Consider the following 23,121-nt stretch of genomic DNA (forward strand, 5'->3'; position numbering starts at 1 on the left):
GGAGTTTCTCAGGGCTTATCCTGTTTTTTCCATGCTGACAGGCATGCAGCATCATGGCGAGTTAAGTACACAGCTTTCCAACAGGCTGTTGTAGCAACTTGAAGGTGCTTGGAATCATCAGTACAGAGAACCAGGAGATGAGCAGTAACTCTGCTGCAGGCAGGTAATAAGGTAAAGCAAACTTGCTTCACAGTGACATACCAAAATCTCATTTTTTTATTGCGTGGGTAACACTTTACAGCTGATGCTGTCCTGCCAGTTGATATTTAGAATATAAAAATAATATATACAATTCTAAGTCTGTGCATGAGTACAATACACAATGAATAGTTTATAGTTCCATTTCTTCAAATATACTACATTTTTACATAAGTCCCAATAAAGGCAACTCTTTTTGTCCAGTTACGTACATTTGCTTACGTAGCTTACTGAACTGCAGGCAAAAGAATGTATCTGATTATTTATCATGGAAGTATTAAGAAATTACACAAGAAATGAAAGAACAGCTCAGCATCTCCACCCAGGCTAGTATTCTGTCTCCAGCAATGGAGAATACTTTAAAACAAAGCAAAACAAAACAACTAACAAACACCAGGAGGAGAATAAGGAAAGCCTGAGAGATACCTCACCTACATATCCTCATGCCTTATGGCAAAATGCAGTTTGAGGAAGCCTGAGCCAGAAGTTGTATTCTCATCTTTGTGCCTTAGCTCTTAAAGGAGAAGGCAGCATGTTTCTTGCCGTCCATGTTCTCAGCCTGGTCTGGAGGAATGTCTTCTTGCAGAGTCACTTGGTTCTCTTCATCCTAAGAGCCCAATGAGTATTAGTTCACTTATGTAATCCTTACATACCCTGGCATGTCAATGGAACTGCTATCTTCTATAAAGTTTATGTGTCTGACCTGACCTTGGCCAAAGCTATTATACTCTGTACCCCAGCTGTATTTCTGCCTTGAATATCTTGTATACTTCCAACAGTTTGAAAGCAATTATAGCAGTACTGAGGTGTAGTTAATTGTTCCACCTGTTTCCTTTGAAGTGAAATATTGTGTTTCATACTTCAAAGTCAACAGAGTAAACCTTTATACGATTTTGGACACACATTTCCAAGTTTGGCAACAAAAAAAAGAAGCCTTACGCAGAACTATTTATTAAGTGCTGGTATAAGGTTTTAAGTTTGGTCTTCAAATTCTAAAAATAAAAATTAAGATTCTACCAAAATTGCTGACAAACCTTCACTCTAATGGCCTGATCATTTCTGTATGATTTAGTGCCAAAGAATACATTTTCACTGCTTCCTTGATGTCAAAGTGATATTTCTATATTTACGAAATGATGGGCCTTGCAGAAGCTGAACTGTTTCCTGCAAATGGAATCTTAATGCCTCTTATTGATTCCATTAAAAAAAGGAAGGTGCTTATTCTTTTCTTTGCTGTACATCTACAAGCATGTAGATGGCTATCTTATTTGATTATTGATATTTTTGGGTCATACGCTATTGGATTTTTACTAAAATACAAATGACAAATACAAACATTTAAATCTATTTTCTTTAAGGAAAAAAAAAAAGTTTGTCAACTCATTTAAGATAATAGGATGGCAGCTGTTGGAAAGCACTCTCCTGTTACTTCAAGTGCTCTTTACTAAAATAATCCACCTCATTTATGCAAACCTAATCTTGCTGTAAATATCAGTAAAGAGGGAGATGTAATTTAAGCCACTAAATTGCCTTCCTGCCTTCAGGCTGACATCTAAATCAACAATCTTCAATTTTAGAAAATAAAAACATTCCACAAGAATCTACTGCAGGTTTTGAGGTAACAATCACATCTATGCAGACCTTTTATTGCCTGAAAAAGAAATACTTACACTTCATAATTAAAAACTAAGCAGGACACATAAAAGACAAAAATAAGTTGTAATATGTACACACATTAGAAAGGATAAATAGCATATATATTGTAATACTGCATTACATGTATGCATACGTGAATTCCATACCTCCTCCCACCCCCTCCCCTCCCCCCAAAATGTTGTGTACATAATTCAAAGGATAAATAAGTGCTAATATATGACAGAGAATTCCTTAGTGTAAACAACGCCACAGGCTTTTTAATAGGTTTAGGGCCAACTTACAAAAAGCATGTATTGCCTTTCACACTCCATACCATTTAATTTGAATAGCAGTCTTCACATATACAATTCCAAGATAGTATAAAAATTTATGGATCTAATAAGCATTCTTCACACTCAACAAAAACAGGCTGCAGATGCTCTAAGGATTTTCTATTAACTTTCACAAGACCACAGACTGAGACACACTGATTCATATGTGAGTCCTTCCTATAAGCAGTGCAAGGATTCTCACATGTAAAATGTCATATTAGCAATCACTGCTCCAACCTGCCGGTAAGGGCATTTGTGCCCCATTTCAATTCTGAATTTGGATCCACACTAACACGATGTCAAAGCTGTCACTATTGCCTGCCACAGGTGAGGATGATAGTGATCCCTCTGGTTTGAATGGCAAGTGACAGGTGGAAAGGAGTGTTTTTAAACACAAGTAATTTCATTGCATTCATAGCGTCAGGTGTCGTTTGCTCTCTGAATCCTGTTTACCTATTTCTGAGAATCCAGAGTACACCAACATTAAAAAATGAAAAATATATTACTTGTTCTGTATGAATGTTCAATGTATTTTCTTGAAGCATGCTCATCAGGATTTTTAAAAAAGATGTCTGAGTTATAATAGGACTAATTTCTGGCAACTGCATTTACTGGCACCAGAGAAAATTACAGTTCTTCACTAAAGTACTGATGACATGAGGACTTGTGGCTTTCTGTCTTTCTCAGACAGGCTGCAGCCACTAGAATCTACATGCACAGCTGCTCACACAGTTTTTTGTTTTTTTTTTAAATGATTCTTCCCACTGGCCAAGTGCATCCCTAAACAGTGCCAACCATCCCACCATTCACTTTTGGCTGACAAGGGAAGTCCCCCTTCCCCTGCTCTCAGTCCTCCTCACGCTCCCCTCTTCAGTTTACCCCCAGTCACAATGCCATAAGGTCTGAGGAGTTCCTGGCCGTAGGCTCTCTAGTGATTGTCTTCTGCTCTTCTCGATGTGTCAAACTCTGATGAAGAAGACCATCAGCTTGTCTCTGTGGGCTGGCCACAGCACCATGCTCTGTCTTAGCATCGAGATGTATCTTTGTTAAAATAAACACTTCGTATGGCTTCTCCTCCTACTCAATTAATTTGTTCACTGATAAAGATGAGGGCCACATCCTTCATTAACTTCAGGGCAAGCTGCAAGATACGCTCACGCTCAGTCAAGTTCCAGTGCACTCTTGGGTCTTCAGGACACAATGATTTCCCCAAAGAAAATTGTTACATAGAACATGGGATGTGGTCATACAACTATGGACGATGAAACCTGAAATGATAAATCAATTAGAATTACATTACTGCAACTGACATACAGCTATGATGTGGCTCAGGCACTAATATGTGTCTGTCCACTTCATTAACCTGATATGCTATGGCCCCTAGCACAGCTTTGCTTGGGCCAACCACTGCTCTTCCAGACACTGCCTGGGCCAACAGGAAGACTGGACACAGCCAGGGACAGCAAGACACCACTCACTTGGTGGTGGTAGGGAAGAAGTCAGCTGTAGGAATCCAAGCTGTGCCGAGTCTGCTGGCCTCAGGAATGGACAACAACCTCCAAACTGCTTTGTTTAGCAGCACAGATTGAGCCACATTGCATCTGCCATTTGGAGAGATGCTGATGATAAACCAGAAAAGCTTTGCTGAGCTATAAAAATTAACTTTCTTTTTTTCAAACATTCTGCAAAATGAGGCTTTAAAAAAAAAAAAAGATTTAAAGGATTTTTTTTAAAGCAAGCAACAAATTTTATAGCACTGCAGAAGCTTTCTTTGCCAGCTGTGACAAATAAAGGCCCAAATACACCTCACTGTGTAAAATGGCCCCAGAGAAAAGAAACAAAAGGAAGCCCCACATTACCTCAGTAATATGGCACAGAACAGGAAAAGTGTTTTCAAATACAGGAGGTGTACACAAAAGGTGACATTCACAAGTATGCAGCTTATCTGCTACGAGTGGGTACCGTGCATTGCAAAAAAGACAGGTTTTTTCACTTGTGAAGAAGAGCAATATATATACTGTTTATATATATTGACTATATATAGCATTTCCATTAGAAGGGCTTTATAAACATCTACTAATATCCTCTTCCCAAGCTTTTCTTTATTTCTTATTTTTAGAAACTCCATTTCTTGGATTCTGTTACAGAACAACAGAAGGAATCAATCTAAATTTGTAGTAGAAGAACCATTCAGTTGACAGTTATTGTGCAGTAAATAATGAGCAATGAAAATCAGTGGCTTTTCTTTCCCAAGTTTAATATGAGATTTGAATAATTCAAAGATACTGTAAATACTGACTATAATAACAGAACTTTTTATAATGTGAAATAATATAACTGACTGTATGTTGTAAGAATTTTTTTTGTCTATTAAGCGGCTTCTTTGTTGTCTCATTCTATCAAAGAGCTTCACAAATAAATCTTTGTTAACCAACCACCGGTGCAAGTCTGTACTATCTCAGTGATCATCCTTCAAACAAAAATTGTTTAGAAGATTTTAACTCCTTCTCTGGACAATGACTTTTGTCTATGGCCTTCATAAAACAAATCACGTTGTTGCTGTATCAATCCAAACGTAATGGCAAACTACATAATTTTAAATGAAAGGTCCAGGAGGAAACTGAATCTCCTTCTGCTCAAAAATGCAAATGACTTAAAAGATCTGCATTAATTTAGTTACCTAAATAGGCTTTTTCTAGTGTTGCTCTTTTTAGAGTTCTGTGCAGTGACTCCACAACACATTCAGTGAAAATAAAGGGTGCAGAGAGAATCATATATCCCTTGAGATCAAATTCCTCCAGGACTCTGAAGTATCTCTAACTGTATTTGCCATCATTTGGCCATGCCTATTTTTGATTCTATTTTCCAAGAACCGTCTCAAAAAAAGGTTTCACTTTTTAACTGATTTGTCACTCCACTGAGTATTTTCTTCAGCTTTCAAGAATCCAACTATAATCAGTCTCAACTGTTTTCAATTCCAGTGAAAAAATATCTCATTCTTTTTGTATGACTCATGCATATTTGTACTTACGTTTCTATAATGCAGTGCAACTTGGAAAATAAAACAACTTAAGCAAGGGGTGGCACTCCATCTCTTTCACCCAGATTTCAATTCCTAAATATTTTCCTTCTCTCCATTGTGATCCCCATTTTAAAAATATTATTTTTATAGTTCTGAATAAGATATACTAATTGAAGAGAAAATTTAAGAGAAAATGACACCAGAAACCAAATGAAAAGGTAGGGAACTGTATCTGAAAAGGACATTTTCTAATTGTCAGAATGTGATTTGAATTTTTATTGTGACATTATAGGATTCACATTCACCTGCTAGGACCTTAAGTTTGATTGAAATAGCGGGGCAACTATCTATCTGACAACTCTGTGTGAAAGACAGTAACACTATACATGCGGTGTTGGCTGATCCTAACAGCAAGCTCTACTTCTGGTGGCAGTTTTCAGCCTTCAGAATTTCAAAAGATACAAACAGATGCCACAGGGATGGCAGAAACCTCCTCTCCCCTCCTAGGAATAGATCTGTCAAATTTGAAGTACTACTAAAAACTGGACATTTCAGAGTTCTCTACGCAATAGTGTTTCAAACAAAATCTTTGTGTTATCCAGTACAGAGAATAAAACAAGTCTGGATTAAAATATTACAAGTAGCAAACAAGGAATATTAGACTCTGTCTCATTCCCCAGAAAATGCTATCACAAGTTTAGGTGACTGCCCATAATATCGATGGAGACTTTTCTGAAGTTCAACACACTATCACTAACCAAACACATTTACAAAAGTGCATGCTTCCATAAGCAAGGGAGTACTGCTAAAGGACAACCCTGTTTTTCTGCTGGAGGACTGTTAAATTCACCTGAGAGGAATGTTTAATCCTTTTAAAGAATTACTGTTTAGATTTCCCAAACAATCTTTCTCCACTTAGTAACTGCTTGACTGCAGCCACTTTCACTGCCCTGTCAGCATCAGGGATGCATCAGCAACCCCCCAGAATCAGCAACAGGATTCTGGTGGGATTCAAGGAAACTAAAGACAGGAGTCTACTTAGTCATGAGACACTTGCAGAGGACCTGCAGAAAGGCAGAGGGCAGCTGTCATAGTCCTCTCTCTGACTTACACAAAAAGATGGATTCACCCACCTGGTAAACTGTCGACTTTCCTCATGTACTTCCATTTCTGTGCTTTTAAATTCATTCAGTTCTTTCCGTATTGCTGCCTAACAAACAATAATGATATATGCAACTGTAAGAAACATGAAGAAAAGAGTCCACGAGGAATCTGGCCCTGCTCTTGCAGGTTCAAAGTTCTCACACATTTCTGATCATAATTATGAATGACTTCTTTTCACTTCCAACTATCTGTAGCAGTAACACACCAGAAAGAAGATCAAAACATCAAACAACAACAAATAAAGAAAGATAATATCTACTGCAGCAGGCAAGCCAATCCCCCAGTGCAATATGGCACTTGTTACATGCATTAAAATGATAAGGGACTCTGTCACGTCACCAGTCACCTATTGAGTATGCATCTGCAAGGGAACTGTATCTCTGTGCGCAGCCCCAGAGGAGCTGATGAGTGATGCTCCCTGCACAGTAATTGTACAAATGGCAGGATCCTCACATCTCTCCCTGAAGACAGAACTTCAAGGATGCAAGATGAATAGCACTTTTTAAGTGCGAATTAGTCACTTGGTTTGCTTAATTCTATGTAAAATTGCACAAAATATTTGGACATTTCATGCTTTTAGTTGGCAGATACTAAAGAACAACATAAATTCAAGTGCACTTCACAAATGTCAGTCCTTGTTGCTTATGTTAAAAGAACAACAAGCAATTTACTTCATCAGATAATACATATTATTTCTGAAAAATTCTGATGTATACATTACATGTGGAACACAACACCAAGGGATCAGACCTAGCCAGTATGTCTTCATGAAAGGCAGCTCCTGTTTAAGCAACCTGATTTCCTTTGGTGACCAGGAGACCTGCCTATTGGATGAGGAAAAGGCTGTGGATCTACCTAGACTTTAGTCTAAGGCCTCTGACTCTGTCTCCCACAGCACAATCCTGCAGAAGTCCATGGCTTGAACAGGTACACTTTTCACTGGGTAAAAAAAACAGCTGGGGGGCCAGGCCAAAGAGTGGTGTTGAATGGAGTTAAATCCAGCTGGTGAGTGGTCATAGGTGGTGTTGCCGTGGGTCAGTACTGGGGCTGGACCTGTTTATTATCTTTATTGATGATCTGGATGAGGATTGAGTGCACCCTCAGTAAGTTTGCAGGTGACACCAAGATGGGAGGAAGTGTGGATCTGCCTGAGGGTAGGAAGACCCTACAGAAGGATCTGGATAAGTTACATTGATGGAATGCTACAGGCTTGGGGCAGAGTGGCTGGAAAGGTGTGTGGTAGAAAAGGATCTGGAGGTGCTGGCTGATAACCAGCTGTGCATGAGTTAGCATTGTGCCCAGGTGGCCAAGAAGACCAATGGCATCTTGTCTTGTAGTGTGGTCAGGACAAGGGAGGTGATTGTCCCCTTGTGCTCAGCACCGGGGAGGCCACACACCTCAAGTACTATCGCCCTACAGTCAATCTTATGATGAGTGGCTGAGAGATTGCTTAGTCTGGAGAAGAGGAGGCCTAGGAGAGACCTTATCGCTCTCTACAACTGCCTGAATGGAGGATGTGGTGAGGTGGGGGTTCTCCCATGTAACTAGGGATAGGACGAGAGGTAATGGCCTTAAGTTGTGCCAGGGGAGGTTCAGGCTGGATATTTGGAGAAAGTTCTTCACAGAGAGGTTTTTGATGCATTGGAACATGCTACCAGTGGATGTGGTGGAGTCACTGTCCCTGGAGGTACTCAAGATGTAGATCTGGCATTGAGTGACATGGTTAGTGGGTATGGTAGGGATGGGTCAACAGCTGGACTCAATGACCTTAGACGTCTTTTCCAAACTTTATGCTTCTTTGATACTAGAAAGCCTTTTGTATCTGTGACAAGTTATTTTCCACATTCACTGCTAAATAAAATGTCAGTTTATTCTTGCTTTCTCTTTTCCCTATTTTAAGTAAAAAGCACTGTCATTTCATTAATCTCTAAAGAAATCTCATCTGGCATGCATGCCTTTCAATGAAGAACAGACATACAACATGATAAAATTACAGCATCACCAGACTGAGGTCTCGTAAATGAAAAACTTCATTTTAAACAGGGTATGGTTCCAGTTAGCCACAGCAGCATGCTTGTACGAGGCTGCTGCAATAAGGAAGGAGAGAGAGTAATTTCTGACCACCAAATCAGTAGCAAAGACAACAGAGCTACAGCTCCATAATATTTTTACAGTACTATTTTCTGTTCCCACTGGAATTAGAAAAATTACTTCCTTGGGAGAAAAGGGCAGGGAGTTTCCAGACCCGGGGCCTTTGCCTTTCTGCTGAGGCCAATGAGGATCACAGAAGCAACCTTCGACATCTGTTCATTACAAAATGAGCTGAGATTAAAAAAAACATCCTAAATTAGATAGGAAACTCACTGCTTGTTCTAGGAAGCTTACCCAGGTTTCCTGGGAAGATGGGCTTCAATGAAAATGGAGATGCTGGGTGCTCTATTCTCCTACAGACTATTTGAAGACTAGAGAGGGCTCAGCCCAGGGTCAACATATAGAAACATGGTTGGGAACACTTTCAGTGTCTCCACCTTGATGACATGAGATTCACTCCTTGATTGTCAGATGAACTGACATAAATACTAAAATACAAGCTGAAATCAATTCAGTGCTTCACAGTCCTCAGCTAGAAAACAATGGAATCTTGTACAAATCTTTTTTCATGCCAAGCACAAGTCAGGATTTCAATGAAAGCTGGTTCAAATCCAGTACTAAAAGGACCAGAACTTTTTGATATGTAAATCCTGCTGCTTTCCTCTTATGAAGTGATGCAGGAAGAAAACTGAAGAGTTTGATTTGTCTTTTAGAATAGAATCACAAAATAATTTCTCTTATTCTTCGTAGTTATGCAGAGAAACTATTTACTGCTGTATGTCTGGGGCAAACTTCCAAAGGACTGCTGCACACATAAATTTAACTTCAAGAATAATAGCTCTGACCAGGAGTCCTTAGAAAGGAGGAATAGCTTCTAGTTTTTTTCACTTGAATGAACTGCAAAAGTGATCCTAATGCAGGATTCTGCCTGCAGAGACCTTGCCTGAACTCCAAAGATCAAGTCTCTTTGCCAACACTGTGTGCCTGGCTTAGCAAGGATTTAAAAGTGCAAAGAATTTCGGCCTGAGCTGCCGTAACAGTGCTAGCAAATGCACTCTTAATAGGCACCTGAATGAGTTTTCTTAGCTACAAGCAGTAAATGCACAGCACCATGACAATATCATTGCCTCCAGCAGATGTCATTCATGATGCTGGCACCAAGAAATTGCAATTCAGAGAACCCAACCAAAAGGAAAGATGTAATCATTTTCTTATAATCTACATTTGCCCCTTGCCTTGTCTGCAGGAGTTAACCTGGCCCATGGCTTGTCAGCACGACGGTCATAATCCGGAGAATCTGTAACCTCCACGTACTCATTAAACCGTAGGATTCGTCTTGCTTGAAGTTCAGCCACCGTAGGCCTCAGGCTGAGCTGTACGAGGGAGGCAGAAAATAGTATGCTTAATAAGACAAAATAAAAGAAAAGCCGAGAATAGGATGTCGTCTCTAGAGGACTTTAATGGTGTTTCTAAATAGGGTCACTTTCAGGTGTCTAAAAAAAGGTGCTACCCCGGGAGCAGTGCATGGGAATGGGGGAGCAGCACAACCTAATTTCTTCAATTATAAAAATAGTCTTTATCAGGCGGGTCACAGAGAATCCTGACAGTTATCCCCGGAATATTAATTGTGACTTTGCAACTGTTCACCCCACTAAATGAGTAAATGAGAGGTCCTTCTGCATCAACAATTAGATAGTCTGTATGTTCAGCTATAATACAGAAAATAAACAGTTTACAGAGGGACCTGCCTAACTAAAAAAACATACATTTTTTTAACAAAAACATCTGGGGGTCAGATGTTCTGTTTTAGTCATTATGATGCCCAGGCACATTGTTCCAGTCATCTCAATAAACATTCGCTTTAACTAAGGACAATCACATTCAGGAAACAAAATACTACCAAGTGTACTACTGAAGAGAAGGGCAGATGAGGGAGATGTACAGAAACTTTCCCCATTCTCTTCCAGAATGAGCTCCCAGAACTAGAAAAGCACATCCACTACTTTATTATTTTATTTCGCTTTACTTTACTTTTATTTTGCAGGGACAATGAGCAGAATCCCGCCTGGAGCAGCCACAACTGCTTGATGCAGTCAGGAGAAGGGTGAAAGGATGGGCCCACACAGCTTTGTTGCCCTCTTTGCTGCCCTACGTAGCTCTTGAACATATTGAACAGCAGTGGTCATACTTGCAGAGGAAACCCCCAGGTAACTTCTTTCCCTTGATTACATAGACAAATATTAAGCGTGGCCAGATTGTATGCTTTCCCAAGGTATAGGAAGTTGGAACAAATGGCATTTCCTCCTAAAAGGATATTGGCTTGTATTGCTCTTTAAACAGATTTCTAATCTGGAGGCATGACTATTTGCAGTAATGTATGTCCACTGATTATTCAAGTCTTACAAAAAAATAATCCTATGTACACAAAAGTACAATACAAAAACTTATGTCATTACCTTTCTACTGAGTCTACGTTTTATTTCTCTTTTGGCTTCCTGTTCTTCTTCTTCATTCTTCTCTGTTTTTAAAAGAGATAAAAAGCAGTGAACATTTAAGCATTATATCAGCACATGCTTATTTCTCTTGGTTGAAAGCTTCAGGACTTCAAGTTTTGGCTCGCATTTCCTCATATTTTATGGTGATCCTGCATGCATTCTCTGCTTTTTGATTCTGTGTGCTCTCATTTCTTTTTCATAGCCTAATTTCCCTGCAATTCTGCAGACATACTGAGTCACCATGATGGATCAGGAACATAACAAAGACGAGGCTTCTGATGTTTCCTTTCTGCAGAACAGCAGGCAAGAAGTATCCTGAAAAAGCTGTCTAATGTTTCAATTACTTGAATGGGAACAGAATAAAATTACACGTGCATTTTCTGAAAGCATTTGGGCATGACAATGAAACAAATTATTAATACATTTCTGAACTAACCAAATCTGGTTTCTTAAGTGTCGGTGACAAGAACGTTAATAAGGGCATGTTCAGATGGACTCAGCATCTTTTTAAATTGATGCATGTTCTGAAGAACATTACTGGCATTATTGGTCCACGTCACGTCACCTAGAAATATCTGCAGCATTCTGATTCTGGTTTAGTCAAAGTTAGGGGTTGTGGATTCCAAGGTGTGATTCCAAGTTAACTACAAATTTAAAGTTCATTTGACCATTGTGGACACAGCCAACCAGTATAGACAAAAAGGCACTTTTAAATCCTGGTGTGGCTCTGCTATGGCTAATCTGCTGTATTAGTATAGGTAACCTGGCTGCAAAGTGGTTTCCATGTTGTGGCAGGTATACTGGGGGTAACACCACGACAGGTCACCTTGTGGTACTTGCACGTGTTCTTTGCTGACTTGAAGGTGCTCATGTAAGAAGAAACAAGGGAAAGGGGAAGAGGGAAAAATGATAAAAAGGCAAAAAGAATAAAGTGAAGACAGTAAATAAAAGGCAATGCCAGTCCAAGAACTGCTTTAGGAGAAGATCCCAACCCTAGATTTCCATCAGCAAGATGCACTCATACAGGCCTGTGGCCAAGATTAGCCTGGGTCTGCTGTTGATAGTGATTTTATTAAAATATTAAAATGCAAATATAGTTCATGGTTTATCTATAGCTTTTCTCCTAAACTACAAATAAATGGATGGCCTGTTTCCACTAAGGAACTGTATACTGACAAAAACTAAGGAATGCAGACACAATATACTGTTATTTGGAGACTTTTGTTTAAACATAATGTCTTTGCTACCAATAGACACGATAACTGAGGTAATTAGACACACATTATGTTGTAGGGTTCCATTCAGCTGTGATTTGCTTGACATATAAATTTTTGTCCCCATGAGTCACTTTAGTCCTACCTCCTATACAGAATATGCAACTGCATATGTGCATCACTGGATACACATATATGCAGTTACACATTCAAGTTTTTTACTTCTAGAAAGAAAACTCAAGAGCTAAAGAAAAAGGACTGAAATCTGGTGGCTGCTGTTTGTTAGCATTTTGAATCCATTGTTTATGGCACTGACAACTCCCCCTCATTCCTGCAATACCTGGAATCGAACATCTCCAGACTGCTGAGTGGAACAGCACTGCAGAAACACTGCCTTGATACAAATTCTTACTAACACTTAAAATGTGATTTGGTCTTTTAAAGTAGAAGTTTTGCTGCAATGATACAAGAAGATGCACTGCACCAAAATATGAGTACAGACTGGGAGAAGAATTCACTGAGAGTAATCCTCTGGAGAAGGACTTAGGGGCCCTGGTGGACAGACAGCTGCTCTTACAGCCCAGAAGGCCAACTGTATCCTGGGCTGCATCAGAAAAGGGGAGGCAGCAGGAAGAAGGAGGTGACTGTCCCTCTCTGCTCTGCCCTTGTGAGTTCCCACTTGCAGTACTGCATCTAGTGCAGCACAAGAAGGATCTGGAGCTGTTGGGGCAGGTCAAGAGGAGGGCCACAAAGATGATCAGAGGGCTAGAGCACCTTTCTTATGGAGAAAGGCTGAGGAAGCTGGGATTGTTCACTCTGGAGAATATAAGACTCTGGGGAGACCTCAGTGTGGCCTGCCACCACTTGAGGGAAGTTTATAAACAGGAGAGAGATTGACTTTTTACGCAGCCTGATGGTGACAGGACGAGGGAGAATGGCTACAAACTAAAGGGGGGGAAATTTAGATTAGATATTAGGAAGACATTTATCCAGAAGGAGGTGAGGCACTGGAACAAACTGCCCAGAGAAGTTATGGATGCTCCATCCCTGGAAGCATTTAAGGCCAAGCTGAATGGGGCCCTGGGCAGCCTGAGCTGCCACCATAGCAGGGTGGGTTAGAACTGGATGGTCTTTAAGGTCCCTTCCAACCCAAGCCATTCTGAGATTCTATGAATGCACAAAAAATAATGGGGCTCGTGGTCTTTCAGGTATTGCAGAAAATCCCACCCAGACACCAAGTGATACCTGCAGGTATAAATTGACTCACTCATCCAAACAGGAACTCAGTGACACAAAGAAGCACCCTTCTGACTGGTTTTAGTCAGTTTTAAAAGCAGATCCGATCTGTATGAAGTGGAGAAAGAAAGCATAAACACAGCGTTCCCAGCTGCAAGTCCCCTCAAATATCCTGCTGCTGAACTGGCAAAGCACCAGCTGAGCAATCGCCTTTCTCTTGCATAATCTCTGATCAGGCCCCAGCAAGCTGGGGCTTCCCTCCTTCCCTTCCTGCAGCTCCTAGGAGATGCATAGGCACACAAGTCAAATGGGGATTTGACTCTGCAGTGAAACCATTTTATTTAGTGTCATGGTCTCTGAGTTAAAAAATCCAATGATAAACTTAGAAGAGCATCCCTGGCATCTGCACATTATTGCTTCTGCAACCTCTACCATATTAAATCCAGTCACCTTTCTCTTCTGTGGGACATCTGCTTCATAGCAGAGAGGGGCAGAGGGGGAAGAGAAGAGAGGAATTGCTCTGCCTGAGGACTGTCCTGGTCTTGACCAGAAAGCACTCCAGGAGCGTGAAACCAAACTTTCCACTGTGTCCCTGTGGGGATTAGCTATGTTTAGAATTTTCTGTGGGCTCGCTAAGGAAAGAGAAAGAAAAGACAAACAAAGTGCTTGCCTCTTGAAATGCTGCGGAATGCAAGAAGCAGCTTCTCTTTCCTGGTTTTAAAAGCAAAGATAATCATTAATATCTCCTAACAAGTACCAAGGGCTAAACCCTGCTTTTTACAAAGCCAGCACTGACAAGTGTGCAGGTGCACAGAACAAGAACTTCACTGTCCTTTATAGATACAGGAAAAAATACCATTATCTTAATCCAAAACTCCTGGAAGAATAAAAAGCTTCTTTGCCACAATACTATAAATACTACTAGCTCAGAGCTGTCTGTATTAAAAATACAGGGCTTTATCTATTCCTTCAAGTGGACTCTTGAGTTATCATAACTTTGTTTTAATGTGGGAAGACTCAGAAGCCTGGATAGTTTTATCTGAATTGTTTTTACAGAAATCAGCCTGCAATGTCTTGCCATTATATCCACAAAATTTTTAGTAACTCATTTATCTGGTAATATTATCAAAACAAAACTTGCAACATTGATTTCTTCACTTTAACTGGAAATACAAAAAAAGAAAAAATAAGGACTTTTCCTGAAACTCTTTAAGGATTTGGCTTGAACTTAAGCCTGAAATAAACACTTGGAACTTTGCCACTTAATATAATCTCTAATTCTGATAAATACCACTCAAAACAATAGTTTCCTTTAGTTGCAGTTTACATATGAGCAATAATATAACCTCTTCTCCCCACGCACTGCGTAAAAATAGGAGGAAGGAAGCCTTATGAAAGAAACCCCCACTTACTCACAAAAGTTACTTACAACAAGAAAGGCATCTAAGACATGTAAACATTTTTGAATGATCCTCTGTAAGGGAATGTAACCGTTTTAATAAATAATATGAAAGTTTTAGAGCTGAGAAAGAACTTGCAGTCTCAAAGGGCTCCGGCCAGACTGCCATCACAAACACTGTTTTTTCTTGTATTTTGCTCTGCTTTTTAAAGATTAACTTGAAATATTTTATATTTCTGCGATGAGCAAAAAGCAGATTAAGTGTCTCAGCTTTCTTTTTTTTTTGCCATTTATAAGTCTGCATTCACAGAATCATAGAATGGCTTAGGCTCCAGCATTTCTTTTTGCTCTCCCTTGTCCCTTTCAGGAAGACAAGAGGGAATGATGGCATGATACTGAGGAAAAGAACAGCAAAGAGGCATTGAGTGCAAAGCGCTGTACTCTACCAAAAACATCAATAAATAAGTTGAAACAGGGGTAGAAATCTAATAACTACTTTCTAGTTTTGAGATTCTTATTGCAAAATCAGTGCTCAGAATAAATAATGGTAAAAGCGACGTTAAATACACTATGGGTATGCTGGTAGTTCAGTCATCTATGGATTAGCTGGACAGAGAAGACCAGCTGGTGTTCCCAGCTCAGTAACCGTATCCTGGACCACCAAAGATGTTTTTGAATTACTTTTCTCACGTAGTTCAGGATGAGCTGCTTTTTACTTAGAATACTTCTGTATTTCACAATTTATTATGACTACGTGATCTACAGGTTAAGAAATTATGCTCTTAGAAAGTCCATACCGTTATGTATTGGACTGGAGACCCTTAAGCCCTCTTTTGTGCACCATAATGCATAAATAGTAGCTTCTGCTTTTCAGTAGGACATGACACTCTTAATTTACAAAGCTTCCACAGAAGCAACATAATTTTATTAGCACAAACAGTTGCCTAAAAGCCAATAATTTGTACTCCTCCCTGATTTGTTGGCTTGACCACATGACAGCGATCAGCTGTCATGAATTTTGTCCACTTTCCGAACTCTGCCCTTATATCCCACGTCCAGCTCGTACTGATATTCCCCCTCCCTCCTCAGAAACACTAGGTGAAAGTTTAACCACCCTAGAACTACTTATAAGGGTATCTAATGCATTCCCAGGCTTTGGGACCAGCTTCAAGAAGTGGGAGGGTGACAAGCAAAACTCAGCATCTTGAATGTATGCAATTTTCACAGCTACCATTCCAGGTTAGTATACAAGTCTAGTGTTGATATATTATTTTCAAGAACATCAATTTTTTCCAGTTACGGATCTAACATGAGAGTAACAATGATCAGGCTTCCATATGAATCCAACATGTGCTGTTCTCAATTTCTAAGTAAATACCAACTTAAAGCTGAATAAAATACTTACGCTTCAGGATATTTCTCTGCTCTAGCTCTTCAGTTGTAGGCCTCTGGCTAAGTCTCCTATAAGAGCAAAATAAATGGCTCATTTAGAATCTAAATCACAACTTACAATTTGAAAGGCTGCTTATGTCCTTCTTATACAGCCATTGTCATAAAGCTATGTGGAGGTATTCAACAACAGGCAATTTCTATTCACAGTTATAATACTAGTGCATGTAACTTCCACACTGAGTAGGCATTTAACATTTATATTCTCTTGAATACAGAAGTGATACTTGCACAGTACTAGAGAAATTGCACCAGCAAATTTAAATTTCTCATTTACAGGTGTAATTTTATGAAAGAATATATACATGTCTTTTGTCCCTAGGCATTCTTATTATGATAAGTCGTGCAGTCATAAGATTGTTCTCGGGTATTCTGAATGCAAAGGCTATTCTGTTTTTCAGCACAAAAATTGCATGCTGCAGATGTCTTAGAAGTTGGAAGTTCTTGTGGCCTCTGCTCCACAAACCCCACACAGTTCACTATAGATCATCTACAGCTTCAAATTCAGAGAACCCTTAGCACATTCACAACACCTGCATACAAAGGGGAAGACCCGGGGGATACTCATCACCATCAAATGGAAACTCCACACTGCAGGAGGTTCCTGACCCAACACTGGCTGCACTGTGGGAACAGGGCTTCTGCTGCTTTCTGCCACCTTTCCACCATATCTCTGCTGTCAGGTGCTAACCACAACACTAGGAGTTTTAAAATATGATGCCATAATCTTGGTCATAATCTCAGACCTGAGTGCAACCCTAGTATTGCAATGCACACCATAAGCTTTTCATGCCTGTTATTGCCTATCACTGAATATGGCTACATGGTAAAGGTGCCAGCTGGACAGAACTGGCAATGCCAGACAAGAGAGTTCAGGGTAGGAATCAAAGAGCAGCTTGTTCAGCATCAGCCCCACGGGAAATACAGATAAGTGGGATGTGATTACCAAAGCTGGAATCTGGTTAGGAAAGCAGTGATAACAACCAGGCTTCTTTATTAGCAGAAGAAAAATGTCCCTCAGGCCCTATGAAGATGTATCCCTCTTATAACTATGAAATGAAATAAATTAGTTGGTCATCCAGTTCACAGAGCACTTCAGCCATGTGCTGAGTGCTGGGGCCAGGCTGCTGTGCTTTTGTACTGGAGGAGAACTGGCTGCACTGCCCAATATCTGGAAATCTCTAACAAACGCAGGACATCCTCCAAGTCTGTCTGGATAACATTTTCGAGCATAAGAGAAACAAGAAAAGGCCTGGGAAAACGTAGACATATTGTAGTCTCTTCTCAGAGAACTATAAAAAACAGAATTAACACTTCAGAGGATTTTTCTTAAGTTTGTAAATACAGGTGATTTTGTTCTTCTTTTTTTCATGCAATATCTTAAGTCCTTATCTTAAGTTCTGTAGGGGTTTAAAGTATGAGGAAGATACTCCTCAAAGGTGAGGTGAGCATAGTAGTAATCTACAGAGTCAGTCTATGTTAATTTCTTTTGTTGGAATCAGAACACAAACATTTTAGAGAACAGGGAAAGCGGGAAGGGACAGAAAGGAGGAACATGCACAGGCATACTCCATGTGTCCGAAACTATAGCTCTGACTGAGAAGGGGATATGTAAGCTCAAGTCCCTGCTAATCACAGAGCCTTTTGAGTTGGAAGGGACCCCTTAGTGGTCATGTAGTCCAACTCGGTAAAGCCACATTTACTCTGCAACTGATACCTCACAAGCTTCGTTCCAATCTGATGTCTGATTTCCTGCCTCTCCTCTTCAGATGTACGCTGCAGGATGTTTTTGTCTTCTAATTCTTTCTTAGATGGTCTGTTGCCAAGTTTGATAGCAAGAGTATCCCTACGACGAATTTTACTTGCCAAAGAGCCTGAGGAAAGGAAGAGGAGGGTGGATTTAGTTCATTCATGCTTAGGTTACAGACACAAACCAAGTAAGGACTTTAATACTTCCCCAGAGCAGCCTTGTTCCCACATGCAGGAAAGGAATTTTAATTAACATCAAAAGGAAAATAGTTTCAATTCAGCTCACAAAAATAAAAAGTTGGAAGACTTGGTTGAAAAAGCTAACAGACAGAACAATAGAAGAATTTTAGAAGGATCATTCATTGTCTGTGAAGTGATAGGGCAAAAATGACAAATCCACATTTACATATCTTTGAAGTATGATACATTACAAGTTGATTTATTTACCTACTCAGTGCAGTTTGCAAAATGCTGCTCTTTTTCTTAAGCTTCTAAAGGTTTAGCCTCACTGTCTCATCATGCCCCTCTTCCTTTTTTTTTTTTTCTTACTCATGTCACTTAGTTCTTGCATAGTGCTTTCTATCTTTAACTGATTTGTTAACTAAAATGAAAAATGCAATTTAGAAAAATGCCCTAAGTGCTTGTAAAGTATTCTAGGCAGCAGCCCCAGGCACTGAAGCAATCTCTGTCAGTAGGACAGATATAGTAGGGACAACAGCCATGCAATTCCGCTAGCATTAGCATTAGCCAGCTTTGGAAGCCAGTTTTGTTGTTCTCTTGTCTCTTGATATTCTGAGGGGGCTACACACATCCAACAGTGGCAGACCTTGTCACACCCTCTTCTTTTCCTGAACCTGCTCCCCCCATCTCTGTTCCTACCTGCTTAAACTGCATGGGCCTCAGCAAGTTTTTGATCACAACTGTCTGAGAGTGGAGAAGCATTTACCAGCAGTGGAAAACTTAGCTATCATTCCTTGAAGCCATATGTGCCTCTTTTCACTTTGCACTAACAGGTGTCAAGCACACTCATATGTAATACATAAAACGTAGGGAGCAACTGCTTGGTAAGATGCCCTGCAGCAACACTGCATCTTGGAACAGAATCACTCACGGAACGATGTGCTTGCTAAAAGCTCTGCCCTAGTCTTTGCTCTCCTGCAGCTCATAACTAAACAGGGTCAGCTACACAAAACTCACTTGGATGTAGGTGTCTTAGGTCTGTGTGCAAGCAGTGAGCTTCAGTTTAGCAATCTAGCAACCACAGACACTCAGCAGGCCCTCTGAGCCAGCCAAAGACAAATGTATACACCCTGAGGAGGTCACCCCTTCCCCAGTACGCTCCTTTTGTTAGGGGCTTACTTTCAGCACTCGCATTATCATCATCATCGTCGTCATCATCGTCATCTGTGTAAAGTATGGGCCCATCAGAATCAGAGTCACTGCCGTGGCTCTCTCTGCTGCTTTCACTCTCAGCAGCAGCATCAGCATCAGAAGTCTTCTCTGCTGGTTCAGAGTGAGTCTGGCCAGCTGCCTTCGCTTCTTGGTTGTCTTTGCTAGCCAAGCTGTTAATTCATAAACAGACATGATGTTACATTAATTCAAGCAGCACGGAACTCAAATGGGAGATGGACTATAAAAGCAAAAATGAAAATAAAAGTTCTGTTGTTCAAACTAACTTCTGTTTCTAAAATCATATGGATGTACAAGCTATGCAGTGCATGTGTATGCACATGGGTGTACATACCTATATGTGTGTAAGTATGTCAGGAAGAAAGATAGGGTCTGAAATGATGAGCTGCAAAGTTTGAATAAATAAACATCACTGTTCTTGCTTATTTCTTGTGCAATGGGACTACTAGTAAATAAAGGGTAATGAGAAGAGAAAAGCAGCTCATAAAGTTGAGGGTAAGAGGAGTGAGTCAGAGAGCAGGCAGGATTGCAAAGCTTCCTGTTCTGGATGAGCAACTGTATTTACTGCAAATACAGTTTTATTACTGATGAGAGCAAAATGTTCATTTCCATCACTGATGAACATGGAAATGAGCAGCAGAGTGCCCATTTGCCGTGGGAAAATCCTTTTCATAAACAAATGTGTGAACGAGGAGAGACGCAGCACAGGAATGTAATACTGGCACAGATGTACCAGCAAGACCTTCTCTATCTAAAGGAAATTCTCTAGGCCACTGGCACCTTTGACTAAATCCTCTTGGGTTGTTACGAAAGACACTGGTTCTTTTGACAGGGAAAAGACAGATTAACATCAGTCATTTTCTTGCTGCCAACTATTTTGCTTAAAAAATGTAATTATGAACTTGTTCTTGACTAGATTTTATAGTATCTGAGATTAAGAAAAGGTATTGGGCAGTGGTAGACCAAACATTTACTAACTGAATTCTAAAACTGTCATTAAGTCCACAAGTAAATTCAGCTACTGAATTGAGAAGTTTTAGAAATGAGATATGTAATGATATCTACAAAAAAGTAAAACAAAACCAAAACAAACAACCTCATAATTCAGTATCCTCTCTTGTTTGCTTTTATGAGAGAGAAATGAAAGTATTATCTGAGACTAGCTGAGCAGTTGCACACAGGGGTCTAATTCACAGAATCACAGAACAGCTTGGGTTGGAAGGGACCTTAAAGCCCACTCAGCCCCAACTCCATGCCATGGACAGGGCTGCTACTCCCACATAGGCTGCCCAGGGCTCCAACCTGACCTTGAACACTTCCAGGGATGGGGCACCCAGAGATTCTCTGGATCACCTGTGTCAGTGCAACAAGGCAAGCTGTATTAAGCCAAGCAATAATGTACTTGGCACATGATGAGAAATGACATCTCAGGGGAAACCTTCGGTACTGTGGTGGAATGGCTCTAAAATGCAAAGAACAAATTGTGCTGACATGCAATGTAACACTAGAAACGTGGCTCCCTCAGCTGTAGGCTTTGCTATTTTTTAATAACAATGACTTACCAATGACCATCTCACCTTTTTGTCTCCTCTCCACTAGCATCTGGACCGCTGTCTGGGGTTGTACTGCTCAAGCCCTCATCCGCGCCTCGCTCAGCCCGAAGAAGAGGTTTACTATCTGATCCAGGAACGGATGGATCTTGGGCATCTGAAGACACAATGAGTTGACCAGCTGCAGAAGTAAAAGGAGGTGGAGGTGGAGGTGGGGGTGGAGGAGGAGGAGCAGTGATGGGAGGAGGGGGAACAACCAGCTTGCTTGGTTCGCCTACATCCTCTGTTTCAGAAATTACACTGGAAGGCTCAGGCTCAGATTTTTCTGCCTTCACTTCCAACTTGTTGGTAGTGGCACCTGAAGGGGAAGAGGCAGCCCCATCTGGTGCCGTTCGTGGAGCTGTTTGTTTCCCAGGCCTTTTCTTGCCCCTGGGAGTTCCTGATGTGCCTGATTTGCTGGAAGTCTCTTTAGAGGCTTTGGGATGAGATGATGTGGACGAAGTAGATGGTGATGAAGAGGACTTCGAGACTGGTGTTTTTTTAGCATGTGAAGCACTAGCTAAAATAAGAAAAGAAAAAGCATTTTGCGGTCTTGTAACTGTACAATTCTTGCATCTTTTTACGTTAGTTGACTTTTGTGCTGATACTTTAAAAGAATGAAAAAAATGAGATTTCTATAATCCTTCACCTATATGTTTGAGATGAGTAAATACTGAACACTATGATTTTCTGTAAATCTTTCAGTGGACAAATCAGGATCCCTGTGGGCATCAGTTAATCACATTTCACAATGTTCTTTGAAGTTGTGTGTTCCAAGCAACAGAGGGCCATTAAAACAAGATGTACTTTTGAGTTCAGCTGGGTACATCCATTTAACAGAAGCAGAAACTACTGATCTCATTCTGCATAAATGATCTCCTGAAGCAAAGAGGCACTAAAGACCTCCTGTATGTACTGAAGCTCTTAGTCTTGCCAGTGACCAACTCAGTTAGTATTGAAAACAAGGTGACACAAGACTTTAACACTAGTTGCTGATTAGTAAGTAATGCTGCTGTCTGCCGCTGTGATACTTACTATATTGAAACACACATGGACAGTGTGCAAGATTGCAAGAGAGATCAGGTAGACTGGTATTCCCATTTGCATTCCAGTCACATTTCTGGCTGCTGTGTTGAAACAGCCATCATCTGGACTGGGAGCTTCAGACTTTGAACTTACATTTAAAAAGCAACAAAAAAGACAACCATCTTACAGGCCTATAAGCATTTAAATAAAAACAAAATCCGAGCAGATTAGGATAGAACCAAAATACAGACATCCACTCCAATAAGCTCATGGTACAAAAATAGCTCTCACGGTGATGCTGCTCTCAGCCTCAAAGAAAATGGAAAATAATTCAAAAAACACATTATACCGTTCTCTTCTGCAGGAGAACGTTATGGTTTATAAATGTTTAGAGAGCTGTGCGGCTTTCAGTACATCTGCAAAATCTGCAAAAACTCATGGCTTCAGGCAAATCACTGTCCTTATGTGCTACGAGGCCACTCTACAGGGCACAGTCCAGGACCTATTGATACTTGCTCTTATCAGTCACATCCACTACAAATCACTGACTTCACTTACCAGCAAATCAAAAAGAAACAAAGAAATGTTATAAGCAACAGTTCATAATTGCAGTGGAAATAAATAGCGGCTTCAACCTGCATATTACTGAGCAGAAACCTTACTGAGTAAGTGGATGGTACTAACAAATGGCTCTGGTTCTGATTCAGCAAAGCATTTAAACATAGGCTCCAATCAATGAAACCAAGTTGTGTGCCTAACCTCAAGAACTCCAGCACAATACAAATACACAGCCACACTATAATTATTACTGGGAAAAGTTAAAAAGATGTTTCCATTGAATGAAGCCTTACATTGTTCTTGGAACCCTTCTGGTCTTGCAATCAGAAACAGAAAGAATTCTCCCAGAGAAATTCTCCCCACACTTTGACTCAAGTCAGTAGTGCTATTGCTATTATTGCTTTAAACTGGGCTGGTTAACAATTTCCTATCAAGTACCTTTTTCAGTAGAAAACTTAGATTTTGATTACATAAAAAAGCTGATGAACATTATTCAACTTTGTGCAAACATTCATGGTTATGTTAACACTCCTCCTAACTCCATTATTTCAGTT

At 40.2% G+C, this 23,121-nt stretch overlaps 1 protein-coding gene across 4 annotated transcripts in view; it reads right to left on the minus strand.

The window, feature by feature from the left end:
* Positions 1-1,548: 1,548 nt before the first annotated feature.
* The window catches only part of PHACTR2 (phosphatase and actin regulator 2), a 120,717-nt gene continuing 99,144 nt past the window's right edge, over positions 1,549-23,121 (minus strand). For 3 of the 4 annotated variants that reach the window (XM_090135693.1, XM_090135695.1, XM_090135694.1), the window contains exons 6-13: positions 20,972-21,503; positions 19,344-19,546; positions 17,953-18,109; positions 16,192-16,247; positions 10,899-10,960; positions 9,678-9,815; positions 6,321-6,397; positions 1,549-3,433 (exon numbers count right to left, since the gene is read on the minus strand). In XM_090135693.1, the coding sequence (XP_089991819.1) occupies positions 3,418-3,433; positions 6,321-6,397; positions 9,678-9,815; positions 10,899-10,960; positions 16,192-16,247; positions 17,953-18,109; positions 19,344-19,546; positions 20,972-21,503 (1,241 nt within the window). In that variant the 3' untranslated portion in view covers positions 1,549-3,417. The remainder of the gene's footprint in view (positions 3,434-6,320; positions 6,398-9,677; positions 9,816-10,898; positions 10,961-16,191; positions 16,248-17,952; positions 18,110-19,343; positions 19,547-20,971; positions 21,504-23,121) is intronic. The other variant, XM_031611346.2, reaches the window with a different exon arrangement.

This window comes from Phasianus colchicus, chromosome 2 (assembly GCF_987193195.1).
Source record: "Phasianus colchicus chromosome 2, bPhaCol1.hap1.1, whole genome shotgun sequence".
Classification (NCBI taxonomy): domain Eukaryota; kingdom Metazoa; phylum Chordata; class Aves; order Galliformes; family Phasianidae; genus Phasianus; species Phasianus colchicus.